We start from the raw sequence: 24,129 nt of genomic DNA on the forward strand, positions 1-24,129 counted from the left end.
TTTCTGTGCCTTGGTGGTGTTTTCCTGTAACCGTCTTAGGACTGGGACGAGGCACCTTTTGGTCTGCCTGCCCCTGTGGGAAAGCCCGCTTTTCGCTCTGTCTGGCTTCCAGCCGCCCTGTGCCCTGGGGTTGTGCAGGCTGGCTGCTGGGGGATGCCGGGGCGCCTCTGTTTATCTTCCTGCCCCGTGGGACGCCCCGGGCCTGACTCGGGTGCTGCTTCCTGACAGCTGTCCATCCGATCGCCCCGTGGGCGCCCGTGGCAGGGTGGGTGGGACCAGTCGGTGGACGTTAGTGTGCTCTGATTCTGTCGCCTGTTCCCGTTACGGAGCTTTGCTTTCATCGTTCTGCCTCTCGTCTTCATTGCGCTCTGTCCGTGTTCACATGTTACAGTGCACTCACGGATTGTTTTCCGTTTAAATAGAGTTTATCTTTAGAGCAGTTTCAGGTTCACAGCAAAATTGAGCAGGAAGTACGGAAGGTTTCCCTGTTCCCATTCGCCCTCCCCTTCTGCCAGCGTCTTAGCCCAGAGCGTTGTCAGCACCCAACACCCACAGCTGACATGCGGGTCCCTCTGGGAGCTGCGGGTTCAAGGAGCAAGCAGGGACTCGGCTGCACAGTGCGGAGTCGGACGGTGGCCTCCCTGCCTGCTCACACCCCGCCCCATAACCCCCGGCAGCCATTGGGCATTTTGCCGTCTCCGGTTTTGCCTTTCCCAGAGCCCCGTGGAGTTGGAGTCACACAGCATGTGGCCTTTTCAAACTGGCCCGTTCACTTCCCGACACGAGGTTGCTGCAGGTCTTTTTGGGGCCCCACGGCTCATCTCTTTCTAGTGCTGAGTGGTGCTCCACTGTCTGCATGGACCGCAGCCGCGTCGCCCGTCACCTACTGAGGGACAGCTTGGTGGCTTCCAGGTCCTGGCAGTTAGGAGTAAAGTTGCTATAAACATCCACATGTAGGGTTTTTTTTAGATTTTGTGTACTTATTTTTAGAGAGAGAAGGGAGAAAGGGAGAGGAACGCCGATGTGACGTCTGATCTCTGATTTTGAGCTGTCAGCACGCTGTGTGCTCCGGGTGACCGCCCTCTCCGTGCTGTTGCAGGTTTCTCCCTGGGCCTCGTCTCCTCCTCCTCCGTGGTTTCAATGACAGTGTGAAGTTAGTTGCAGGCAGTGCTCTCTTTTGACGATCAGTCGCCCAGAACTTGGCCAAGTGGGAGCCTCTGCAGGCTGCGCTTCCGGCTCCCCGCCCAGCCGCCCTGGGCCCCTCACTTGGCGTCTCCTCTGCGGTAGAGTGGGGCTCAGTTTTGTGGATCTTTCCAAAGAGCCAGGTCTGGGTGTGAGCGGGGGTGGGGGCTGTCAGGTTTGCGGAGGAGAGGTGCTCCTTTCACACAAAGTGGTGCGCGGGTGGGGCGGGGAGGGGTGGCCTGAGGTCTTGCCCCGTGACCATGCTTCCCGGTAAGAGTTCGGACTCCTTCGAGCTTACTTTCAGCGTTCTGTATTTGGGATTCTTGATTATAGCAACTGAATTGCAAATAGAACTTTCAAATAGGTAGGTTTGTGGGAGGAAATAACTGGAATCAAGAAGCCCGGGGTCCCAAAGAGCCTTGGGACACATCCTCGGGCTCTGCCTCTCCTCACGTAGCAGAAGGAAAGGCGCCCCGCACGCCTGCGCGGCCCCTGCAGCGGCGGGGAGCCTGGCTGACGTCTGCGCCCTCCCGTTTTTCACAGGAGCAAGACCGGGCTGGGGGCCCAGATGGCGTGGGAGCGGAGCAGTGTGCTGGTGTTCCTGCCGGGTGAGTGCCCCCCTTGGGGCCCGGCACAGGGACACCTGGGTGAGGTGCGGCTGTGCCGGGCACGCTCTGCAGAGTGGTTTCCCCGTGCGGGCGTGTGGGTTCAGGCCCTGAGAGCACGAACGCCGGGGGTTGTCATTTGACCTGTTGCTGTGATCTTCGTGTTGCCGAAAAGGTGGGTAGCAGGGAATTTGGTTGTTGAAAGCGGTCTGACCCCCATCAGAATTTTCAGTGAAATACTTGACTTCGTTAAATTTGGTTTGTTACGCGTATGTGGTTCCGAATGTGAGACAGTTGTCGTCCGCCTGTGTTTAAAGTTCACTTGGCAACAGTGAGCGTTGCTAAGTCACAGTGTTGTTGCTGCAATGCCACGCGAGTCCTCGGCTGGTCCTCGAGTTTCTGTCTCAGCGTTTGAGGAAATGGGCTCTCAAAGTCCCCGGAAGAGCAGTCCGTGTGTAGTTGTCCTTTTTCAAAGTGAGGTTTCTGGCGTTTGCGTGAAGTGGAAGGGCTTGGGGAGAGGCGGTGACAGCGAGCAGGCATTTTTGCAGCGGAAGGTGCTCCATCCGGCAGGCGAGTCTGTGGGCGGCCGGTGCTGCGTGCCAGGCTCCGGCCGCCCCTGCTCTGCCGCTGCATGGGTGTTGCGTCCAGGAGACACCGTGGCCGGCAGCGGGGTGGCATCACGTTTGCCCCAAGTAGTGTCCGTGGAAAACGTGTGTGTGTGTAAGGAAGGCTGTGTCAAGGGGGTACATGGCCAAGCACAGCTGCGGTGACGCCAGCTTAACACCCAGTGCAGGAAGAGTGCCGTCTCCCTGCTGCACGTCGCCCAACTCGCATCGACAGGAGGTGTCTTCCAGCTCCCGCGTGGCCCTCCGTGTGGGTGTGTGCGAGAGCGCAGGGCTCCTGCGAGCTCCTTCCGCTCACCGAGCTGGGGTGAAGGGCTCTGTGTTCGTGCTCCAGGGCTGCTGGGACCCAGGGCCTCCGGCTGGAGGGCCTAAGGCGAAGGAAGCTGCTCTCTCCCTGCTCTGGGGACTGCGCTCCCTCCCCTGCGACTGGGGTGTGGCCGCGGTGCATCCCTCTGTCCCGGACACTGGTGTCTGTCTCTCTCCTTCTTGGGTGTTCTAGGGTCTGATGGCAGTGGTACTTCGTAGTAACGGCATGTGATACTTTTTAAATGTCTCTCTGTGGTTGTGAAATTGTTCGTGCTCCCTGCAGGACGGGGACACCGGTAGGGAAGGAAGATGCGGGACATCACCGGCGGCACTGCAGGTGGCCGCCGTGTGGACAGGACCGCAGGGGAGGGTGCAGTGTGCACTGTCTTTCCGCACGTCTAGTGGTCAGAGTCGTGTGCTCTCGCTTGTCATTCTGACAGGCGTGAGCGCCGGGGGTGGAAGAGCAGAGGCAGGTGGGCCCCCTTTGAAAAAGGCGTCACCTGCATTTCAAGGCTGGGTTCAGGCCCTGGCCGGGCAGCTCAGCTGGGTGAAGCATCATGCTGATGGGTCGCAGTTGCCCGGTCAGTGCCCGGTCGGGGCGCCTGCAGGCACCAGCCAGTGAGTGAGTGAGTCAGTGTCTCTCCCTCTCGAAAGAAAGAAAGAAAGAGGTTGGTCTTTAGCAACAGTACAAGTCTTTTTCTTTCCCGCCTTTTTTCCCCCTAGGTTTGAGTGAGATAAACTACATGCACGAACTTCTCACAAACATGACTCAGAAAAGGTGTGTTTTCGTGGTGCTGCCACGTTCTCCTTTCCCGTGTTACTTACTGTCTTTATCGGGGTGACGCTGCCTGACAGAATCACTCAGGTCTCAGGTGCAGGCGCCGCTGCGTCCTTACAGGCAGTCGCACCGTTTCCGACCGACTGACCCTTAGCGACCTCAGTGAGCAGTCACTTGTCTGCTGCGTCCTCACCTGTGTGTCTGCCTCACGGGTGCCGTGTTCCCTCCCTTTGCCTCCCAGGCTGCAGGTCTACCCCCTGCACTCGAGCGTGACTCTGGAGGAGCAGAGCAACGTGTTTCTGAGCCCCGTCCCCGGGTACAGGAAGGTAGGAGACGCTGGCCCCATGGGCCGTGCTTGCTTAATTTTGTCTTCGAGCCCTGGGTCAGTTTGCTAGAGGTTTTTGTTTCTTTTGATTCCTCAAGGTGTGGGACTGTTCTGGTGATTTAAATGTTCCTTAGTGTTTAGAGCAAGGGGAAGGGAGGGAGGAAGAGGCAGAGAAACACCAATCGGTTGCCTCTTGCATGCCTCCAACTGGGAACCTGGTCTGCAACCCAGGCATATGCCCCAACTAGGAATCCAGCCTTCGACGTTTGGGTCCCCAGGCTGGTGCTCAACCCACTGGGCCACAGCCCCTGGGCCAGAAGGGGCCCTTTCACCTCTGGCCTCGCAAGAGCAATGGGGTCATCTCATCATAGCCCCTCTAGCGCTGCTTGCAGTGCTCAGGGGCCCCAGACTCCAGCGGGAGTGCTGAGCCCCTGGGTGGCCTGGCCCTTGCAGGCTCCCAGGGCAGCTGCAGCCTCAGCCCGGCCTTGGCTTCCAGCCTGGTCTCGCCTTTTGCCCCTGAGAGTGGCCCCCGCCCTGGGGGAGGCGGTGGCACCACGCTGAGGTGTAGGGCTAGGGATGTGTGGGATTGGGCAGGTGACATGGGTCTCCCCCTGCAGTTGTGAGACCTGGAGCGAATCACTGTTCTGGGACTCAGTTTTGCTGTCTGAAGGCCGGCTCAGCAGCGTTGGGGCTGCGGGGCTGTCAGGAAGGCGAGTCACAGCAATATGGGCCCTGGGGGCCCGTGCTGGCTCAGTGGTGTCCAGGACGGGGCAGCCGCACCACTGGCGTGGCTGCTGCTCGTCGGATGCTGGCTCCTGCCAGGAGCAGGTCCAAGCCCCTGGCATTCACCACCTCGTGGGACCCACAGCACAGTCCTGCAAGGGCGGGGCCGCCCCTCCCGTGTGCAGTGAGGGAGACGGGGGCTGGCCAGCCTGGGGCCCGTGCTGAGAGCAGAGCTGGGCTTCAAGGTGGGTTTGCCTGTCGAGGCCACGCTGCACTGACCTCTCCTACCCCCGCCCCGCCCCCGCCAGGACCCTTGGTCAGTTGTGGCGTGGAGACGGCAGGAGAGTGACGAATTTCCAGTGGAGCCCAGGTGTTTGCACTGAGAAGCTTTTCAGTAGTTCTTGCATTTGAGGGCCCTAACTTTGCCTAGTGGTTCCCAGTGAGAACACCAGGTGCTTTCCTTGCTGTTTGATAGATCATTCTGTCCACGAACATTGCAGAGAGTTCTGTCACAGTCCCAGACGTCAAGTACGGTAAGGTGCCTGTCTGCGTGCTCACGCAGCACCCCGGGAGCTGTGGGGGCGCCTCGGAGGGGGCGGCGCGGGGCAGGTCTTGTGTTCCAGAGCAGCGGCCATGGGAACATGTGCTTCTGGCACAGGGGCCGGTCTGAGGGGCAGCAGGCGGGCGGGTGTGGCTGGGGCTGCAGGGCTCGTCCTTGCACCAGGGGTGGCCAGGGTGCTGGGCGGGGCAGTGACAGAGGTCTGTGTCCTGCTAACACAGCTAGGCTGGGTACGGGAGAGCAAAACGGGGAGCGAGACGCACACACGATGGGCAGTGAGCTGCGGTGGGGAGTGGGGTGCGGGGGAAGTGGGGGCCGGGGTTGAGGATGGACTCGGAGGTTCAGCTGTGCTCTGACAGGTTGGGACCCTTCGGCCCTGGCATGTGAGAGGGAGGCCCCTGGGCAGGCCCTGAGGCTGGGAGCGCTGTGGCGGGCGGGCGTTCATTGAGGCCGGGCGGGGCCGGGACCCTGACATGCAGGAGAAGTGTGGGGTGGCAGGGCACGCATGGCCTGGGCAAGGGTGACGGTCCAGAGAGGGACAGTCGCTGCAAAAGGCAGAGTGGCCTGTGCGGGCAGGTCCCGAAGTGTTTGCCGAGGGTCTGATTGGGGGCATGTGGGGGGCTTGAGGGTGACTCTTGGCACCTGTGGCCTGAGTGCTGCCAGTGGAGGCCGGGGCCATGGTGGAGGCCGGGGCCATGGTGGAGGCTGCAGGGCCGAGGGCGGCAGGGCGAGGAGGGGCTGCACGTGGACGTGGGGGAAGCAGCTGGCCGTGCGAGCCTGGACGTGTGGCGGTGGGAGGGAGGCGTGGCAGTGGGGAGACGCCGGGGTTGGTGTGCTGCTGGTGGTCAACACGGGGGAGCCCGTCCAGGGGTGGTGGGGCCTGAGGCTCTTGGGCTCCTCGTGAGGGTTTGGGAGAACCCACGGCGCCGGCTGCAGTGCAATGCGTTTCTGTGGCCAGGACGGGTGGGTCTGCCCCAGAGCAGCCGCAGGGGCTACCGTCAGCTGGGCACACAGACGAGGATACAGGAGCCCGGGGAGGCCCAACAGCTCGGCCTCAACCCCCCAGCCCTGGCTGCTCCTCTGCCCTGCCCAGCGCCCAGGGACCATGGGTGGTCGGGTGCAGCCTGGGGGCTCACCCTGGGACACGTCGGGTCCCGCAGGGCTCCACCCTTCATGCCCACAGCCCCCTCCCGTCCCTGGGGGAGGCCACAGCCACAGCGGCCCTGGGCTGGGCTGGGCTGTGCATGCCAAGGCTCCTGGGTTTTGTCTGTCACTGTGCATGGGGATCATCACACCATCGTCTCCTGTCAGCGATCTACTCATGTTCTTCTTTTTTTAAATGACAGTTATAGACTTTTGTTTGACTAGAACTCTGGTTTGTGATGAAGACACCAATTACCAGAGTCTGCGCTTGAGCTGGGCGTCGAAAACCAGCTGCAACCAGAGGAAAGGTAAGCCAGGGCCCGCGCCCCCACTTGGGTGTGGTCCTCAGAGGCACACGTGTGTGGTCACGCTTCCTGGCGCGCTGCCTCACTGGGTCCGGTTGCCAGGTGTGCGCAGCAGCATGTCTTGTCGGAAGACTCCGCCATTAGCCCTGTGGCCTCCCCGTGTCCAGTGAATGAGGGAGAGTCTGTGTCCATGTGTCGTGCACAGCAGCCTGTCCCTCCCCACGCTGCCACTGCCCACGTGAGCTGGCACGAGTCTGGCGGCAGCCGTGGAAGCCGTGGCTCTCCTTAAGAGTTTTTGGTCACCCTTCCTCCAACTTGCCTCTGAGTGCTGGTCTTTCTGAGCTGGCGGCACAGAGGGCCCAGCTTTGCTGGGCCGTGCCCACATATCCCTGCGGCGATGGAGGTGGGGCTCTTTGCCAGGGGCTGGGGCTTTGGCCACAGTGCAGGTGCCGTCGTGACCTCCTCGGGGACCTGGCTGCAGAGACAGCGCTCTTGGTGCGGGCTGAGGGGTGCTGGGCTTCCCTCGAGCCTTTGGGAGGTGCGGGTGATGGCCATCTCGTCCCAAAGAGAGGGAGGCACCCCTGACTGGTGCCTGCCATGCACAGGTGTGACTCTAGGTGTTCCCCATGTCCTTAGTCAGTCCCCGTGCCACCTGCAAGGCAGAGCCGCAGTGCCCCACTCTGGGAGGTGGCGGGACTGCAGCTGGAACCCTGAGGTCAGCCCAGCTCCTGGGCCTGGGCTGGACTACCCCGAGGGGATTCAGACTGTTAGGTAGGGTGGAGGGAGGGCCTCAGATCGCCCCTCACTGTAGACAACCTTGTGTGCAGTAAGTGACGTGAGTGAGCGCGAACCGGACGTTAAACTAGAGTCGTCTCGCTGTTTAACCTCCCCCCGCACCCAGAGCCCCTAAAACAAAGAACCGCACTCAGAGAAAATGGCTAGAAACACACACACGTGTTGGAGGTGCTCATCTCCGGGACAGCCTGGGCATCTCGGGTTTTAACCTTCCCTCCCTGTGTGCGTCCGGGGCCTCTGTAATTAGAAGAATTCTCCCACACAGGGAGCTGCAGAGACAACCCCTTGAGCCCCCCCAGCGTGCTAGTGGTGGCGCCTCACAGCAGGGGGGGCCAGGACACCCGCTGCCCTGCTCTTGCTCTCAGAGTGGCTGTGTGTGCTCCCAGGAGCCCTGCAGCCTGTGCGTATGGGGAGTGTCCTGCAGGGCCGCCCTGCTGGCCGCACCTGCCGATCCCCATTCCTGGTTGGTGCTGGGCAGCCCTGTGCGAAGCGATGCTTGTGTGTCCCTGGGGTCCCAGCCTGGCTGCCCTTGCCGGGTTGTGTGTAAGCCTGTGCGTCGTGTGTGGGACACAGCCCAACGCCTGCGAGGTGGCTCTGCCCTTCCCACTGCCGTCCGTGGCATGTGGCCTGTCCCCTCCACAGCGTTTGGCTGTGGCCGCCCTGTGAGGTCCGTGGTCACACCTTGCTGAGCTTGGGCTTGGTGTCCTCGATGGCTGATGGGCTTCATGCTTCTGTCACCTGTCATCTACTGCTGCTCGGTGACGCGTCTGTGCGTGTCCAGTGCCCGCTTCCCACCCAGGTTGGTGGCATCCTCACAGCTGGGCTCTGAGATCTGAGAGCCCCTCGTGTAACCGAGGGCCCAGCTTTGCCACGACGGGGTGCGCACACTGCCTCCTGTTCCGGGCTGAAGCCTGCTTGTCCTCTCACTGGGGGCTCTCACAGAACAGCTTTGAGTTTGGAGGAGGTCCTGCACCGCTGTGTGTAGAGGTGACTTCTGGCACTGACGTGCTGAGGTTCTCACTGACCCCGTCTACTGGAGGGTGCGGGCTTAGGGTCATTCTGAAATATGCACTTGTGCTAATGTTGGAGTAACTGATGCCATGTGGCCTCTGAACCTTTCTCCTGTGAAGGCCGTGCTGGACGGGTGTCGAAAGGCTACTGTTATCGCCTGGTCCACAGGGATTTCTGGGACAGCGCCATCCCTGACAACGTCGTTCCGGAGATGCTGGTAACAAGCTCGGGCCCGTGTCGGAGCCCCTGTCTCATGGGCTGTTTTACCGCACAGTCTGAAGTGACGTCACTTTAAGTGCATATGATTTAGAGTCCAGAAAACTCACTGGCCAGTGGTCAGGCCAGCAGCCTTCAGCCACAGTAGCAGCTTACTCACCGAGCACCGGGTGCCCTGCGGTTTTCACTCGGCCAGCCTGTGGTGGGGGCCTCAGCCTGCGGCCTAGATGCTCTGCCCTCCCTCATCCCGGGGGGGGGGCGGGGTGGGGGCAGGCAGCTGCGCCGGGTGGGGCTGGTGTTTTTCCTCTTCCCTGCTGTCCCCGTTCTCTCCCCCTGCCCCTCTCCCCCCTTTCTCTTCTGTGTGTCTCTCCCTCCCCACTTTCCTCTTTCTTCCTCCTCCCTCTCATGTCCCCGCTTCGCTTTTCTGCACCCTCCCCTCCTTTCCTTCCCTTTTCTGTCTTTCTCACGCTTCTCTCTCTCCCCTCCTCCTCCTCCTCTTTCTCCTTTCCTCTGTGTGTTTCTTGCTCTTCTCTCCTCCCCTTGCTGCTGCCCCCCCCTCTCTGGAGGGCCAGTGGTGAGACTGCGCGTTTGATCTCGTGGTGGTGCTGTGTCTGACGGAAGCTCTGTCCCCCCAGCGCTGCCCCCTGGGGAGCACGGTGCTGAAGGTGAAGCTGCTGGACATGGGCGAGCCCAGGGCTCTGCTGGCCACGGCCCTCTCCCCGCCCCGCCTGGGCGACATCGGGCGCACTGTCCTGCTGCTGAAGGAGGTGGGCCGTCTTGTGCTCGTGGGGGTGGGGAGCGGGACTTTCGCGATGGATTTGAAAAGTTGTGTGCTGTGGTTCTCCTTAAGGGGCGTGGCTGTACTTGCTCAGCCTCTGCTTCGGAAAGCAGGTGCAGCGACTGTGACTCCGCTTCCACACTCGGGGCTCACTCGAGCTTTGCTGTGCTGCCAAAGCTGCGTCGCTTTCCCCACCCTCCCTCGCAGAGTCCAGAGGTTGAGATGGGACAGCATCAACATTACGTGATGGTTTTTCTTAGACGGATCTTTATGTTGACGTGGGAGTAGTTAGTGCCAAATGGTGGGCGGACGTTCCTCCTGTGAAGGCTGGCTGGGCTGTGTCTGAGGCTGCGGTGACCACACGGCTTTCAAGGGCAGCTGTCCCTCCATCGGCCTGCTGCTCAGCCTCACTCTGGCTTCCTCCTCCCGTGGCTGCAGATTCTGAGCCCAGCTGCGGATGCTGTGACCCCGCACTGGGCTCAGGCTCCGCACTTGCCCTCCCGCCCCGCGCCCCTCCTCCTGTAGCCAGGGCCTCAGGCCCGGGCAGCCGGTGTACCTGCTCTTTGTTGGGGCTCTGCCTCCGATCCGGCAGTGCCTCCGGTGTATTCCCTCTGTCCTCCTGTCTGCTTGGGTTTCTGTGGGACACACTCCAGTTCCAGGAGTTGTTTCTGCGCACAGTGTGTTTTGTTGGGAGAGATCGGCGTGACGACGCACAGGTGGGATCTTCGGTCAGGGCTGTGCAGGCTGTGGCCTTCCATTGGGAGTTCGGTAGGCGCTGGCGGGACTGGCCGCAGGTGCCACCTGCCAGTCCGTCCTCTTGGAAACGACGACAGAACGTGTTCTGCACGTCAGAAAGCAAAGCTACGGTTTCTGGTGGCCTCTCTCGTTCCTAAGTCGACTCAGGTGTCTGTCTGTTCAGAACCCGCTCACCACGGTCTTTGTTCCGTGGCTCAGACGCCCCCCCTGCAGGGCTTGCTGACTGTGCTCCTTTGTTGGCAAAGGTCGGCGCACTTGCTGTCGGCGGGCAGAGAGAGGACGAGAACCCACACGACGGCGAGCTGACCTTCTTGGGCAGAGTGCTGGCCCAGCTGCCCGTCAGCCAGCAGCTGGGCAAGCTCATCGTCCTGGGGCACGTGTTTGGGTGTCTGGACGAGTGTCTCATCATAGGTGGGTGTGAGGACAGGTGCCGCGCCAGGCCCCGGGTGCCGCTCTCGCCTACTCACGCTCTCTGTGGTTTCTCTCGGCAGCGGCAGCTCTGTCTCTGAAGAATTTTTTCGCGATGCCTTTCAGGCAGCACCTTGATGGATACAGGTGTGTCACGTTCCCACCTTAGGGCCGCTTCTTTGCGCAGGCACCAAGTGACACTGCTTGCCGTCCCGTTACAGGAACAAAGTGCTCTTCTCCGGCAACAGCAAGAGTGACTGCATCGCGCTGGTCGAGGCCTTCAGGGTGGGTCCTCCGCACAGGCCCGAAGCGCTGCCCCGCCTCCCTGTCCTCCACCCGAAGTGTGGTCGAGGGCGGGGTCCAGCACTGAGGACAGACTGTGTTGGCAGAAGTGGGTGGGGGTGGGAGTCCAAACCTGACATTGACTGAAAAATTAAGTTTGTAAATTTTCTGTAGTTCAACTGTGTGGAAATTGGACTTTAAAAAACGTGTAGAGTCGCCAGGGAGTACTTTGAAACTTGGGGTCATTTCTTTTAGACCTGGCAGGCCTGCAGACAGAGGGGCGAGCTGCGGCATCCGAAGGTAGGTCTCTGTAGTTGCCCGAGGGGTGGGGCTGGGGCTGGGGGACGGGGGCTGCCTCTTGGCTGCTCTGGCCCCGCCTGAGGGGCCTGTGAGGTGTGGGGGCCTGAGCCCAACTCAGGTCACTGCCTGACCACAGGGGCCTGCTCCATGCCGTGGGCCCCTCCCTGGGGCAGCGGTGCCCTTTCCAGGCCGTGGCGGCTGGGGGCTGGGGGCGCTCACTGCCCTGCTGGCTACACTCTGAGCACCTGAGGCCTTTCCTGTGGCGGCTTTTAGCTAATGGGCTATAAGCAACTTAGCCTGTGAGCGCCCCGCCCTCCCCGTGTTTGGGGCAGGTTTTGTTGTTCTGAGCTGAGGAGGCTGAGAGACTGTGGCCGGCAGGCCTGTCTGTGGGTGCCCTCCCCCTGCAGGGCCGCCCTCCAGCACGCCGGCCTCCCGGTGGTTCTGGTTGGCGTGTGGCCTCTAGGTGTGTATTTTTGGGGGGGTTGCATCTGTTACAGCAGCCAACTCAGCTCTGACCTGCTGTGTTAATACTGAGTGTGGTGCTTTCATGTCTTCAAAGGATGAACTTGACTGGGGACGGTTGAACTACATTCAAATCAAGAGAATCAGAGAGGTACGTTGTCCCACACGGGGAAGTAGACAGTACGCTGAGAAGCATGTCCCATCTCCAGCCTCAGCAGGGGGTGTGTGTGTGTGTGTGACGTTTGTGCGATGACTTCTAAACACATGTGTGTTTACGTAGGACAGTATGTGCTTCATACAGCTCGTGTGTGGTTCTGTGTCTACGAAACACACAGCACAGCTACACACACTTACCAGTAAGAGCCCCGTACTTTGAGAAGTGACAGCACCCTCTTTCTGGTGCTGAGGGTTGGGTGTTCACGCCCCTTTATCTCCTGATTAGACGTGTGTGCTGGGTGGGTGTCCCCGAGACCAGCCCCCTGGGTCAGCGGTTGGCTAGAAAGACTCACAGAGCTCGGCCGAGCTGCTGCCCTCGTGCTTACTGGCGACGTCGCTACAGGGTGCGGAGCCCCAGCAGCCCAGGGAAAGGCGTGTGGGGAGGAGTCGGGGGAGACCAGGGGCCAGGGTCCCGTTGTCCCCTCCCAGCGGGTCCTGCAGCACGACGCGCTCTCCCAGCACTGGTGTGTCGGAGGGCCGCCTGCTGCCAGCCAGGGCGGCTCGCCGGGCTTTGGGGTCCGGCTTTGCTGCGGGTGGGTTGCATGGCTGGCCTTCGTTACTGTTTGTAGCCCCTCCAGAGTCACCTGGAGGCTTCATGGCCCCAGGCCCCCAGCATCCATAAATGACAGTGCTGTGTCCCAGGCCTCGGCCAGACAGAGACACTCTGAGGAGGCGGGACATTCCCAAGGCTCCGAGGCTCCGCCCCCAGAGCCTCACTGGTCTCTGGATGGTGCAGGGGGCAGCCAGGCCCCCGAGTTCGTCCCACACCAAGTGCTTTCCCCGAGGCCTGGCCTGTCCCGTTGCGTTTCAGAGAGTCTCCTCTTGGTTTGATTTCACTCAGTAGATTATTGGGGGGAGGGGACAGGTGGAAGTTTTTAATTGGTTGATTTTTGCTTTGTATTTAGTGTTCTGTGTCCCTCGGTTCACCATTTCCGTCTTCCGAGAGGAGTACTGGGCCCACTGGTACTGTCAGTGCTTCTGGCGGAGAGCGCTGTGCGCGCGGCTCAGCCGCCTGCCCGCCTGCGGGTGTGCGTGTGCGGCCGGCCGGCAGCTGTCCGCCCTGTCGTCCCCCCCCCCTGCGCCAGGGCGTTTCAGGAGGGCCTTTGAGTTTCCAGGGACGGAGGCCTGTTGAGATGTTTTGTTTTGTTGTTGGTTCTGTTTCTTCTGCATTTGGTCAGAGCAAGGGACTTGCACGAGGGACTTGCGTGAGTCTCCGTTGGCCTCTGCCTGGCGGGCACGTGTGCCTGTGGCCGTGAGGGGCAGGTCTGCGCCCTGGGCCTGCTCCGTCCCAGGCCCCCTCCTCGCAGGTGCCCCTGCCTCCCCGGTCTCGGTCGCTGTTGTGGTTTGAACGAGTTGACTCTGCAGCTCATCGAGGGGCTTCGCGGACACTGAATCGATGGCCCGTCCCCAGGCAGCGGGAGCTGTGTGTTCTCGTGCGTGTGTGCAAGGTGCTGTTCTGTGCAGCAGCGGTGGGGTCCCTCAGCGTGTTTCCAGTCCCTGTGTCAGTGCACGCTTGCGGTGGCGGTTTGGGTGTGTTTGAAGGACGTAGAGCAGGGACTTGGCCACGGTCCCCTGCCTGCCCCTACATGTGGACTGTGCTTGTCCATGTGTGTTGGGACCCTGGGACCACGGCGTGGAGAGTGTGTGTCCGGCGAGCTCCGTCCACACTGTTCTGCACGAGCCTTCTGTTCCCTTATCAGCCAGGCTCCCGTGAGGTGGCTGTGAGCCCAGCAGCACGCCCCCAGGAGGAGTGGTGCTCACCCCGTGGCGCACTGTGTCTGCCTGGCTCTGAGACGCCACCTGTCCCTGTGTCTGCCGTAGGTGGCTGAGCTCTACGAGGAGCTGAAGAGTCGGGTCTCACAATTCAACATGAATGTCGGCTCCCAGCGGCCCGTCCTGGACCAGGAGTTCGTGTACAAGCAGCGGTTCATCCTGCAGGTGTGTGCGTGCCGTGTGTCTGCCAGCGTGGCCCTGCAGGGGGCGCTGCCTCCTCCTTCCAAGTGCGCCATGCAGAGGGCGGCACTCCAACCGCCGGAGGAGTGTTTCCACCCACAGCGGTAGAGACGCTCAGGACACAGCCTTTGCTTTGGCTTCTACGGCAGTGAACACGCTGCTAGTTTCACTCAGCAGAAAGAAAGCAAGGTGCTCTAGGACAAACGTCCTCCGTTACCGACGCTCCGCACGCCTGGGAAGTGTGAGGTGCGCTGATGAAGTGGCACCGTTGCTTCCTGAAAAGGTTTTTCTCCTCCAGGTTGTACTGGCAGGCGCTTTCTACCCAAACTACTTTACCTTTGGGCAGCCAGACGAGGAGATGGCGGTGAGGGAGCTGGCTGGCAAGGACCCCAAGACCACCATCGTGGTAGGTGGGGGCAGGCCGCTTTCCCCAGGGGAGCATGGGCGCCAGTGTCCGGAGGGCTCTGTGTCCGTGTGGCTGACAGGGTGCTGCGGCCGCCGTGGGCTTCCGTGAGCGTGAGCACGTTTTGTAAGCCCGTGGCATTGCTATGTGCAAAGTGGACGGGCTGGTTGGCCACCTGGCCCTGCTGCCCACACGTGGCCCCTAGACCAGAGCGCCACTCATGTGTGAGGCCCCACATCCCCTTTCTGAATGAGGGGTTTGGCCTGGAAACAGCACTCAACCAACGTGGGTGCCGGGGACTCTGGGGGTTGGTCTGTGGGGCTCCCATGAGGAGAGCTGAGCCCATGGCCACCTTGGGGTGCACAGGTGGGGACTGGACTTCCTGGGACCCCTTGGTTCTGTGACAAGCCTCCATCTGCCAAGGGGCTGTGGAGTGCTCGGCTGAGTTCCTGGCATAGTGTGAGCATGTGGGCGCTGCTAGCTCTTCCTGTTGCTGTTCCCACCGCCACTGGCAGGAGGCAGCAGAGCTGACAAGGGGAGGGTCACAGACAGAGTGTGGGCCCCGGGGCCTGGGGCAGGGACAGGAGCTGGAGTGTGTGCGGGGCTGCGGCACACGCCTGGGGCCTCATCTCTCAGGACCGTCCAGTTGGTCAAGGGGGGCCCAGCCCCTCACTGGGCACGCTGTGCGCTGGCCTCCACACCCACTGTGCACACTGTGGCCCCCAAGTCACTACTGACTGCGTGCATCGGGGTGGCCAGAGCCCCCAGCACTGGCCGTGAGGCCCTGGGTAAGGCGTTTAGTGTTGGTTCCTGAGCTCCACACTGACCTCCGTGTGGGTACTCACCATCCCCACGACTGTTTTGTGGCTTCTGAGTGGGTGGGTGACCCCCTAACCTGCCTCTGGACAGGTGCTTGACGGGGCGGGGTTTGGACTCACACCCATCGCCTCGCTCGGGCTGCAGTGGATCTGCAAGGGCCAGGGCCTGGTCCAGGGGCAGGGCTCCTGTTCATGCTGGAGCTTGGAACACGAACTGCCTGGGGTGGGGTGGGGAGGTGGGACAGGACGTACTCATCCCCTCAGTGTGAGCAGGTGGGAGGAGGGTTTCCTTCTGTCCATGCTGAGCAAATCCTAATCTCTCTGGACTGGACTTTTGGGCTGTTTTAATGGGAAGAATTAGCCTTTGTTTAACACGTATTTATTATTAATGCTAGTTCCAGGGTAGAAGTCACTAGTGTCTGAGCCCTGCACCCCGGAGCCACATCTGTGGTCAGCGCGGCTCTGGGGTCCCTGTGTGGCTGGGGCTCTGACGGCCGTCCTGTTCTGTAGCTGAAGCACGCCCCGCCCTACGGCTTCCTGTACCACAAGCAGCTGCAGTCCCTCTTCAGGCAGTGCGGCCAGGTCAAGTCCATCGCGTTTGATGGGGCGAAGTAAGTCGTGCATCTGCTCCCAACCACGATCTCAGAAGCCGGGACTCCACAGTCATGGGAGCCGGCTCTGAAAACCGAGTGCGTGTGGGTGTGGCCTGCACCTGGGCTGCTGCGTGCAGCCCCTGCTCGGAGCTGAGGCTTCGCTGTCGTCGGCGGCGGCAGTCCTTCTCCCTCAGCTGCTGACCTTCCAGAGGGGCAGCTGTGGCTGCGGGTCTGGTGCCCGGAGGGCTCTGTGTCGGCTGTCCCAGGCTGATGCTGCGACACCGGGGGTCACATGCGTCCTGGCAGTCTGGGTTGGGGAGTGATGTTGTGACCCAGGGGCACTGGACGCTCAGACACAGACTGGGGTGAGCTCGGGTGAGTGTCGGGCAGCGTGGGAGGGTGGAGGGGGCGTCGACCAGACAGACCTGGGGTTCGGAGGTCACAAGAGATCACCCAGGGTTCCTGTGGACAGTTTTTTTTTACTGTTTTATTTTAGTAAAACAGAAAAACCCAAAACCTGCCATTCTGTTGTCATCATAACAATTAAGATTTAACAGACAGTCCTGTTTGAACTCAGCTTACCCTTCATGTTACTTAGAATGATGCTTGGTAAAAAAGGTTTCGTGTATTTATTTTTATAAAGGGGGAAGGAGAGAGGGAAAGAGGGAAACACTGATCGGTTGCCTCTGGTGCGCCCCCTGCTGGGGGCCGGGCCGCAGCCCAGACATGTGCCCTGACCGGGAATCGAACTGGTGACCCTTCGGTTTGCAGGATGATGCCCAACCCACCAAGGCACACAAGTCAGGGCGAAGAATGACACTTGATATTAGTTTAATGATATGTCATGGCAATTTTTGTTTCTTTGAGGGAGTGGGGAGTACTGGTGTTTTGAGGAGAGGTGTGAGTGAGTGTTTCTGTCCAATCTGGAGAGAAATTAGTGTGCACTTAGTTCTTTTCTCAGGTGCCTGATAACTGTTTTCGGTTTACATTGTGGGCAGAGCCTTTGTGGAGTTTTCCCGGAACCCGACAGAGAGATTCAAGACCCTTCCTGCCGTGTACCTGGCCATCAAGATGGCGCAGCTCAAAGTGCCCCTTGAACTGACCGTGCACTCGGCAGAGGAGATCGAAGGCAGGCTGCTCGGCGGGGCCGCCTCGAAGCTCCGGAACACCAGGTATTTCCGAGGGAGGTGGGGAGGCAGGCGGGCCGGGGCTGTGCTGCTGCTTCCACGCTTCCAAATGTTTTCAAACCACTGACCTTGCTTCAGCTGAAAGCGCTGGCTGGGAAGCTGGGGGCCCTGTCTTCGAGCCTGGTGTCCCCATCCCCTGGCTGCGTGTGCTCGGGCACATTGCTCGTCCTCCCCGAACACCCGTGCTTCTCGTTCATCGCCATTGCCCCGGCTTTACTGAGGACACGTCCCTGTGTGTGTGTGAGCGCACCGTAAGGCGGTGGTTACCGCAGAGGCTCACCGACACCTGGCTTCCCAGAGAGATGCGAGAGGAGGGGGAGGAGTTAAAACAGAGACTTTTCTCCCTGGGGTCTTCGGGCCGGCCTGCGCGGTGCCGCCCAGGTGCCCGTGTGGGACCTAGGGTCTCGGGGTGTGCTGGCGCCTTCCCAGCACTTCCTCCGCTCTCCCTGCCCACCCCCCCCCAGCCTCTACAAGCTTGTTTTTCTGTCTTTGTTCTGTTCCCAATCCCACGTGTGCTATGAGTGATATCACACGGTGTTACTCCACGTAGCGAGCTGCCTTCAAGGCTGCCCACGCCGTCCCAGACGGCAGGGTCTCCTCGTGCTCTTGTGGCGGAGTGACGCGTCCATCACGACCTCCTTCCCCGCTCACCCCTTGATGGACCTGGGTTGTGTCCCCGCCTTGACTGGCGTGAACGTGGGGGTGTGGAAATCGCTTCAAGTTAGTGTTTCCATTTCCTTTGGCTAAATGCCCAGGAGAGGGGTTGCTGGGTCACAGGTAGTTGCGTTTTAAAGTTTTTGAGGACCCTCCACTCTGCTGTCCCTGGTGGCCGCACCAGTTTACACTACTTTCTCCCCACATCCTTGCCAGCCCTTCTGACAGGTGTGAGGTGAGCATTCCTTGTGGTTTGGGGTACCTGTCCCTGACAACTAGGGGTGTGGAGTATGCTCTCGTGTGCCTGGTGGCCTCGAGGTGTTGACAGGAGAGACCTGGTTCTTCTTGCTGATGCAGGTAAAGAATTACAGATCATCAAATCTAGTAGTGTGTAATCAGTTTATTAGTGACCCGTTCCCATGGAAGAGAACGGGACTGGGGAGAGTGGGGGGTAGAGTGAAAGGCAAAGTTTCAGGGCAAAGCACAGCGGCAGAACTAAGAGCAGTTGAAGATCAGGGTGGCAAGCCCCCCGGGGGGGCCTGAAGCCCAGTGGCCAGGGAGCCAAGAGCATCAAGAGCGCCCCCAGACCCCGAGAGAGAGAGAGAGAGAGAGACCTTTGTTCTGAGGACGCACACACACAGTTGGGGGGATGGGAGAAAACAGTCACATACTGATTAACGGGTACATGTGGTGCCAGCTCTCCCACACCGGGGGGTCCTGACCACCCAAACTCAGGCATGTGTGGGGTCTGTCAGCCCGAATCCTTATCTTGCTCCAGACTCCATTTGTTCATCTTGCTGGAAAACAAATTCGTGACAGGAGGCGGTTAATTAAAATTGGGGCAGGTACCCAAAGTTATTTATGGGCTCCTTCTGTAAGCATCAGGGACTCCCTCGTAAAACAGACAGTGACCAGAGGCAGACAGTTCACCAAAGCTGTTTCCCGGGCTTCTTCTCTGGGCACCGGGGACCCTGTCCCGCATTCCAGGCCCTGGGATGAAAGCACAGTCCAAGGCGTTCTTTCCCAGATAGTGGAAATGCTACATAGAATTTCAAGGGCTTCTCTTCTTTCTTGAAAGCTAACAGTGTTTCTAGTGATGTTGGAACACCTGGCGATATTGTCAGACCAGGCTCAGGACTGCTGCGTCAGCGTGTGAGACCTGTCTCCTGCCTCCTCCCTGCCTCGGTTTACTATTTAATCCACCTAAGTGGTGAAAGGCGTTTCCTGGCAACCAGGATGCTAGACGCTGGCCAGTGACAGTACTGCAGTCTCAGAGTTCGTCCTGTGCTGTCTCCTGCCTCAGGGACGTCTGCCCAGGTCCTCCGTGCATGTCTAGTTGGGTGTTTACTGTCCTGCGGCTAAGACCCCTCCATGGAGCAGTGCCGGCCTGTCGCATGGGGCAGCTGAGAGGGCCACGGGGCCTGCTCCCGTGATGTCCACTCAGACAGTAGGCCTGAACCCCAGCCGGGTTTCCTCCTCCTCCTGACGGCTGTTCCTGTCCTCTTCCTCAGCAAAGCGGATGAGCTCTGTCCAGCAGACAGATGGGCGGGCAGCGGGGTGTGGGTGGCCCAGACCAGGGCCCTGGCCACTCGGCAGCCGCTGTCGAGTTTGGAGTTTCTTCCCTTGGACCAGACCACATCACCCTTCAGTTTCGTAAAGTCCCTTTGTCTTTCGGCCCTGTTCTGCTGCAGGTAGGAGTTCCCCTGCACCATGTCCCCTTAGAAATGTGTTTGGGCTGTGAGAACTGGACGAGCCTGCCGAAGTCGCTCCCGCCTCATAAACGGGACTGGCCGTGGGGACGAGAGCAGGGCCCGGGTCTCCGTTCTGATTCTTTCTCGTGCCAGAGTAAGAGCAGCAGGAAGGGGAGCTTTTATTTCCACCAGACTTGTGCTTTGTGGTCTGCGTCTGAGCAGTCACTCCCGTACTGCTTTCAAGGACGAGCGCTATTTCTTGGGTTTATTGGAAAGTCCTGTGTGTGTTTTCTGATAACACTGAGCCAGGCGTGGGTTCTTGTAGTTTTCCGAACACCAGAGTCTCGCACCTCTGGAACCACGAGTCAGACAACATTGCAGATCGCAGATTGCAGATGTAGGATTTATACCCTGAAAAGAGAGGTTCGTAAGCGTCTTGGCCCTTGGAATATGTTCCTGGAGGGTATGGGGCTGTTGGGTGCACGCCCTCTGGGGCCGCTCAGGAAGCCCCCAGAAACCCAGGTACAAAATGAGACCCAATTCGTCACCCCGGTGTAGGCGTTTTATTAAAGTGTTCCTGTCTCGCAGAGATGGTGGGGCACCCAGGCAGTTCACACGCGTACACGTGTTTTCTTCGTAACACTTGATTTCCACTCTTTTCCCCCAAACCTCGTCACACAGGGTGAACGTGGACTTCCAGAAGCAGACTGTGGACCCTGTCCAAGTGTCGTTCAACACACCAGACAGGTCCCGCCTGGTTTCAGACCTCCTCCTGACGGTGGACGTCACTGAGGTAGGAGCTGGCCCAGCACACGCTCTGTCGCCTGGGGCCACGCGTGGGTGCAGGTGTTGGGGGGGGAGGGGCGGGCACCAGTGTGCCCTCGGAGGGGGTGTGGCTGGGACACAGAGGAAAGCACAGACATTCACTCTGGATTCAGAGTTGAAGTTTGAAATTGTTAGGTTGTTTAAAACACCAAAAATCAGTCTTAGCCACAAGGTACACGTAAAAATACTAACTGGTATAATACTGTATGCCTGTGTAATTCATGTCCACAAAGTTAGCATTGGTACCATTCTTCTTTAGGGTATAAGTGAAATAAGGTTTTTTGGAAAAGATTTCATTTATTATTAGAGAGAGGGGAAGGGACGGAGAAGGAGGGAGAGGGAAACATCAGTGTGTGGTCGCCTCTTGCACGCCCCCAGCCACGGACCTGGCCTGCAACCCAGGCATGTGCCCTGACCGGGAATCGAGCCAGTGACCCTCTGGTGTGCAGGCGCCCGCTCGGCCCACTGAGCTGCCCCAGCCAGGGCTGCCGGAAATGAAATGTCAACTGGAGTACAGTCGTGCTCCTTGTGCATCTGTGGCCCACGTCACTGGGAGCCGCCACATGGAAAGCTGGATTCCAGGACCCTTGAAATCCCAGCCTTTGTGGTCCCTGCGGTTGATAGCCACAGTGGGTGGGGCTGCCCATGGGACCCTCTTTCCTGAGACTCCACACTGTTCCTCCTGGCCCTCCCAGGCACCGCCTCCTGGGGGACCGGCTACGCCTGTTGAGAGACCTGGGGGCTCGGTTGGAGAGCTGGTGTCTGTGGGGGTTGGCGGCTGAGCCTTCACCTCTGCTGCTCCCCTCCTCTTCCAGGTGGTTGAAGTGGGGCACTTCTGGGGGTACAGGATGGATGAGAAGAACGCAGCGATTCTGAAGAAGCTCAGTGCCGAGATAGACCGCCTGAAGCTGGTGCCCTTGGCTGTCCACCCGCACCCAGACCTGGTCTGCCTGGCGCCTTTCGCCGACGCGGACGAGCCGCGCTACTTCCGAGCGCAGATCCTCTACGTGTCCGGGGGCTCTGCTGAGGTGCGCCTACCCGCTGCGCCCCTGGGCCAGATGTGCCAGCGCGGGCCACGCAGGGTCCTCCCGACTTGACGTGGAAGTCAAATATGGCGCAGTCACGGTTAGAAAAGCCGTCAGGGAGAGGAGACCTGTCCCCCAGTGACGGTGCAGCTTGGTCGGGGTCCTGCGGTGCCGGGTGGGGTGGCGGTGGCGGGCGCTCGCGGACGCGGGCCCTCCCTTTGCCCACTAGGTGTTTTTTGTGGACTATGGCAACAAGTCGCGTGTGGGCCTGGACCTTCTGATGGAGATTCCCTGCCACCTCCTCGAGCTTCCGTTCCAGGTGCGGCTGCCGCGGGCTCCTGTGTGTGTGAGGCGGTGCCGGCTGTGCTGGCGGCCGACAGGGCCGAGGCCCGTTGTCGGGGGGGTGGGGGGGGGCTTGTTTGTCATGCTCGCCACGTTGGGTTTCCCTGCTTTTCTGAAACGTGTGTTGCCAGGAGGTACTTCTGCCAGCATGGTTCTGGGGTGAGCTGGAACCCGTGGGGGGCTTTGCACTTCCTAAGAGGTGTCTGGGCCCGTGGAAGCAGACAGACCCTGGGTGGGCTGGAGCCTCACGGCCTCGGAGCCTCCCCGTCAGGGCAAAGACGGGGTGGGGTCACTGTTGCTGGGCCAAGGGCCAAGACCCAGCCCCAGCGGGTCGCAGTGGGGCAGGCTCATTGGGAAGTGCATGGCGGCCCTGGCTGTGGCTCCTGCACGGACCGGCGGGCCCTGCCCTCTGCCCGCAGGCGCTGGAGTTCAGGGTCTGCAGACTGCGCCCCTCAGCCCGGTCCCTGGTGTGCGGGGAGCACTGGAGCAGCGGTGCGGGCCGGCGCTTCGCTGCCCTGGTCAGCGGCCGTGTGCTGCTCATCAAGGTCTTCTCCGTGGTGCACAGCGTCCTGCACGTGGACGTGTACCTGTCCTCGGGGCCGCAGGACGTCGCCAACGTCAGGGACGTGCTCATCAGCGAGGGCCACGCCGAGCTGGCAGAGGAGTGCTACGAGTCGCGGGTACACGGGGCCTGGTGTGGTGGGGGGGGGGCGGGGGGGGGGGGCTCAGTTTCTCTGAGACGGTGGTGGTGGCTGGGGCGTGACAGCTGGTTTCCTGCCAGGAAGCTGTTTCCTCCCTTACGATGGAAATTAGATGTGAAAATGTTCTCTGTCTGGGGAGGCCTTTTTAACGCGTTCTCAGCTTCATCTCCCCGCTGTGGCTAACTAATAAAAGGTTTGCTACTAGCGTTTCAGACATTTCAAAATGTCTTTGAGCCATTGCTTTCAAAATCACTTCTGCAGCTATTTTTCTTGGTCTGAGGTTCTGAGATGCCTCTTCTGAGGCCGTGGGGGAGGGGCTGGGCTTGGCAGGTGGACAGACGTGTGAGAGCTGCCGAGTGTTGTTCCCACGAGTGGGCGCTTCCGGGTCCTGGGGACAGTCCCCAGGTGCAGCCAGGGCGTGTTCACAGAAGTTCCTGAGAGTGTTCCTCACTCTCCATTCCCCGATGGCTGGGAGGCGCTGGAGGCAGATGAAGGGAGCCTGTCCCACTTCTGTTTGAGTTTCAAACGTGTTTGATGAGATCTCTCCCGACACCTCCCCCTCCATGCCCTCCCCGCCCCTGCTCTTCCATCTGCTCCGCAATAGCTGTCACCTGTTCTCCATCCACAAGTCTGACTCCACTCTGCTCATCAGCTCAGTTTGTTCATTAGATTCCAGGGATGAGGGTTGCGTGGCATTTGTCTTTCCCTGGCTAATTGCACTTAGCGCCACGTTGTCCGGGTCCATCCACACTGCCGCAAAGAGTAAGATTCCCTCCTTCTTTGTGGTCGAGTAACATCCCATTGTGTAAATATCCCACAGTTGTTTTATCCACTCAGCTACTGATGGACACTTGGGAAGGTTTGGCTTTTTTGTTTGGTTTTGCTTTTTTTAGTGAAAGGAACTTTTCTTACTTTGTTTAGCAAAGCCACGAAGTTCTCAAGAGTCTCTTTTCCAAACCGGTAGAAAATGTGCCCGACGTGTGTGCGCCGTCCCCAGGGATGGACAAGGAGAAGCACCTGATCCAAGTCTTGTTGGACAGCTTCTCGTCCAATAAGCTGGGGACCCCGAGCCACAAGGTACTGACCTCAGCCCACTCTGCCGACGCCCCGTGGGGGCTGCGCTCACGCCTGACCTTCTCTGGTCTTCGTGCCAGGCTTTGCTCACAGGGCAGCCACGGCCAATGAGGGAAGAGCCTGGGGTTCGTTGTGGAGAGGCGCTCGGACGGCTGGCCTGCATATTGGGGATAGAAGCGGTGCAAGCCTGGCTCCCCACCGCCTGTGTGGGGCGGGGGGGTCAGCAGGCGCATCCCCCACGGGCTGGTCACGGACCACAGTGGTAAACAGACTCTGGTGAGCTTGTGCAGGGAGAGAGGCTGGCGGGGCCGTTGGTTCCAGAGAAGCACCTTCTTCAAGGCACTGCTCCCCCGCCGAATCTTGAAGGCCGATGGCTGGGATGTAGTTGTTCCCTGTTTTGAACCCAGCAGCCGACTCTGGGTGTTTGAACGTGTGTTGAGTGGCGCCGGCTCCCCAGTGACGCCCGTTGTTCTGTGTGGACAGGCAGTGCTGCACGGGCCTTTTAACCCCTACGAGCTGAAGTGCCACAGCCTGACCAGGATCTCCAAGTTCAGGTACGGGGCACGCAGCTCCAGAAACCAGCCTCGCTCTCGGACCTGTGGGTGCGTGCTGCCTTCTCCAGCCGCTCCCAGTTCCTCCCCTCGTTCAGATCTGAGGCGGGCTCTCCCCCTCCCCCATCGATGGCCACGGTCTTTCCTCCCAGACCCCTGCTCTGTTCTTGTGACCATCACTAGTCCCTCAGCACCCTGGGCCACCTGCTGTGCTCGGCACACGGCCTGGGGGTCAGCAGGGAGCAGCATGCCATTGGGGTCCTCCCAGGGGTTGGGGGTCCAGAGTGGGGTTTGCAAGAGGAAGTGGTAACGACCCGGCTGGTGGACGAGGGTCTTGCTGGGGCCACAGGGCCCTGTGACAGCCCCGGGGAGGCCTTCGACCACTCTCACTAGGGTTTCCCAGAGACATCGAGGCCTGGAGGGTGCGGGGGAGTTGGCCAGGCTGTGGGGGCAGTGGCGGGGGCCGGGTGGCAGTGGTCTGGCCACGGGGAGGCTCAGTAGATGGTAGAGGGTCAGTGGGGGCACAGAGGCTGCAGAGC

The 24,129-nt window shown here is 60.3% G+C and overlaps 1 protein-coding gene across 1 annotated transcript in view; it reads left to right on the plus strand.

The window, feature by feature from the left end:
- Nucleotides 1-24,129, plus strand: part of TDRD9 (tudor domain containing 9) — a 61,684-nt gene that overhangs the window by 26,086 nt on the left and 11,469 nt on the right. The window contains exons 9-30 of the mRNA XM_024568108.4: nt 1,726-1,790; nt 3,440-3,494; nt 3,736-3,820; nt 5,018-5,075; nt 6,448-6,552; nt 8,475-8,572; nt 9,207-9,338; nt 10,351-10,516; nt 10,597-10,660; nt 10,735-10,798; nt 11,051-11,095; nt 11,655-11,708; nt 13,595-13,711; nt 14,025-14,132; nt 15,458-15,558; nt 16,539-16,712; nt 19,754-19,865; nt 20,713-20,925; nt 21,152-21,241; nt 21,684-21,944; nt 22,887-23,042; nt 23,523-23,593. Coding sequence (XP_024423876.3) covers nt 1,726-1,790; nt 3,440-3,494; nt 3,736-3,820; nt 5,018-5,075; nt 6,448-6,552; nt 8,475-8,572; nt 9,207-9,338; nt 10,351-10,516; nt 10,597-10,660; nt 10,735-10,798; nt 11,051-11,095; nt 11,655-11,708; nt 13,595-13,711; nt 14,025-14,132; nt 15,458-15,558; nt 16,539-16,712; nt 19,754-19,865; nt 20,713-20,925; nt 21,152-21,241; nt 21,684-21,944; nt 22,887-23,042; nt 23,523-23,593 — 2,394 coding nt within the window. The remainder of the gene's footprint in view (nt 1-1,725; nt 1,791-3,439; nt 3,495-3,735; nt 3,821-5,017; nt 5,076-6,447; nt 6,553-8,474; nt 8,573-9,206; nt 9,339-10,350; nt 10,517-10,596; nt 10,661-10,734; nt 10,799-11,050; nt 11,096-11,654; nt 11,709-13,594; nt 13,712-14,024; nt 14,133-15,457; nt 15,559-16,538; nt 16,713-19,753; nt 19,866-20,712; nt 20,926-21,151; nt 21,242-21,683; nt 21,945-22,886; nt 23,043-23,522; nt 23,594-24,129) is intronic.

Source organism: Desmodus rotundus, chromosome 7 (assembly GCF_022682495.2).
Source record: "Desmodus rotundus isolate HL8 chromosome 7, HLdesRot8A.1, whole genome shotgun sequence".
Classification (NCBI taxonomy): domain Eukaryota; kingdom Metazoa; phylum Chordata; class Mammalia; order Chiroptera; family Phyllostomidae; genus Desmodus; species Desmodus rotundus.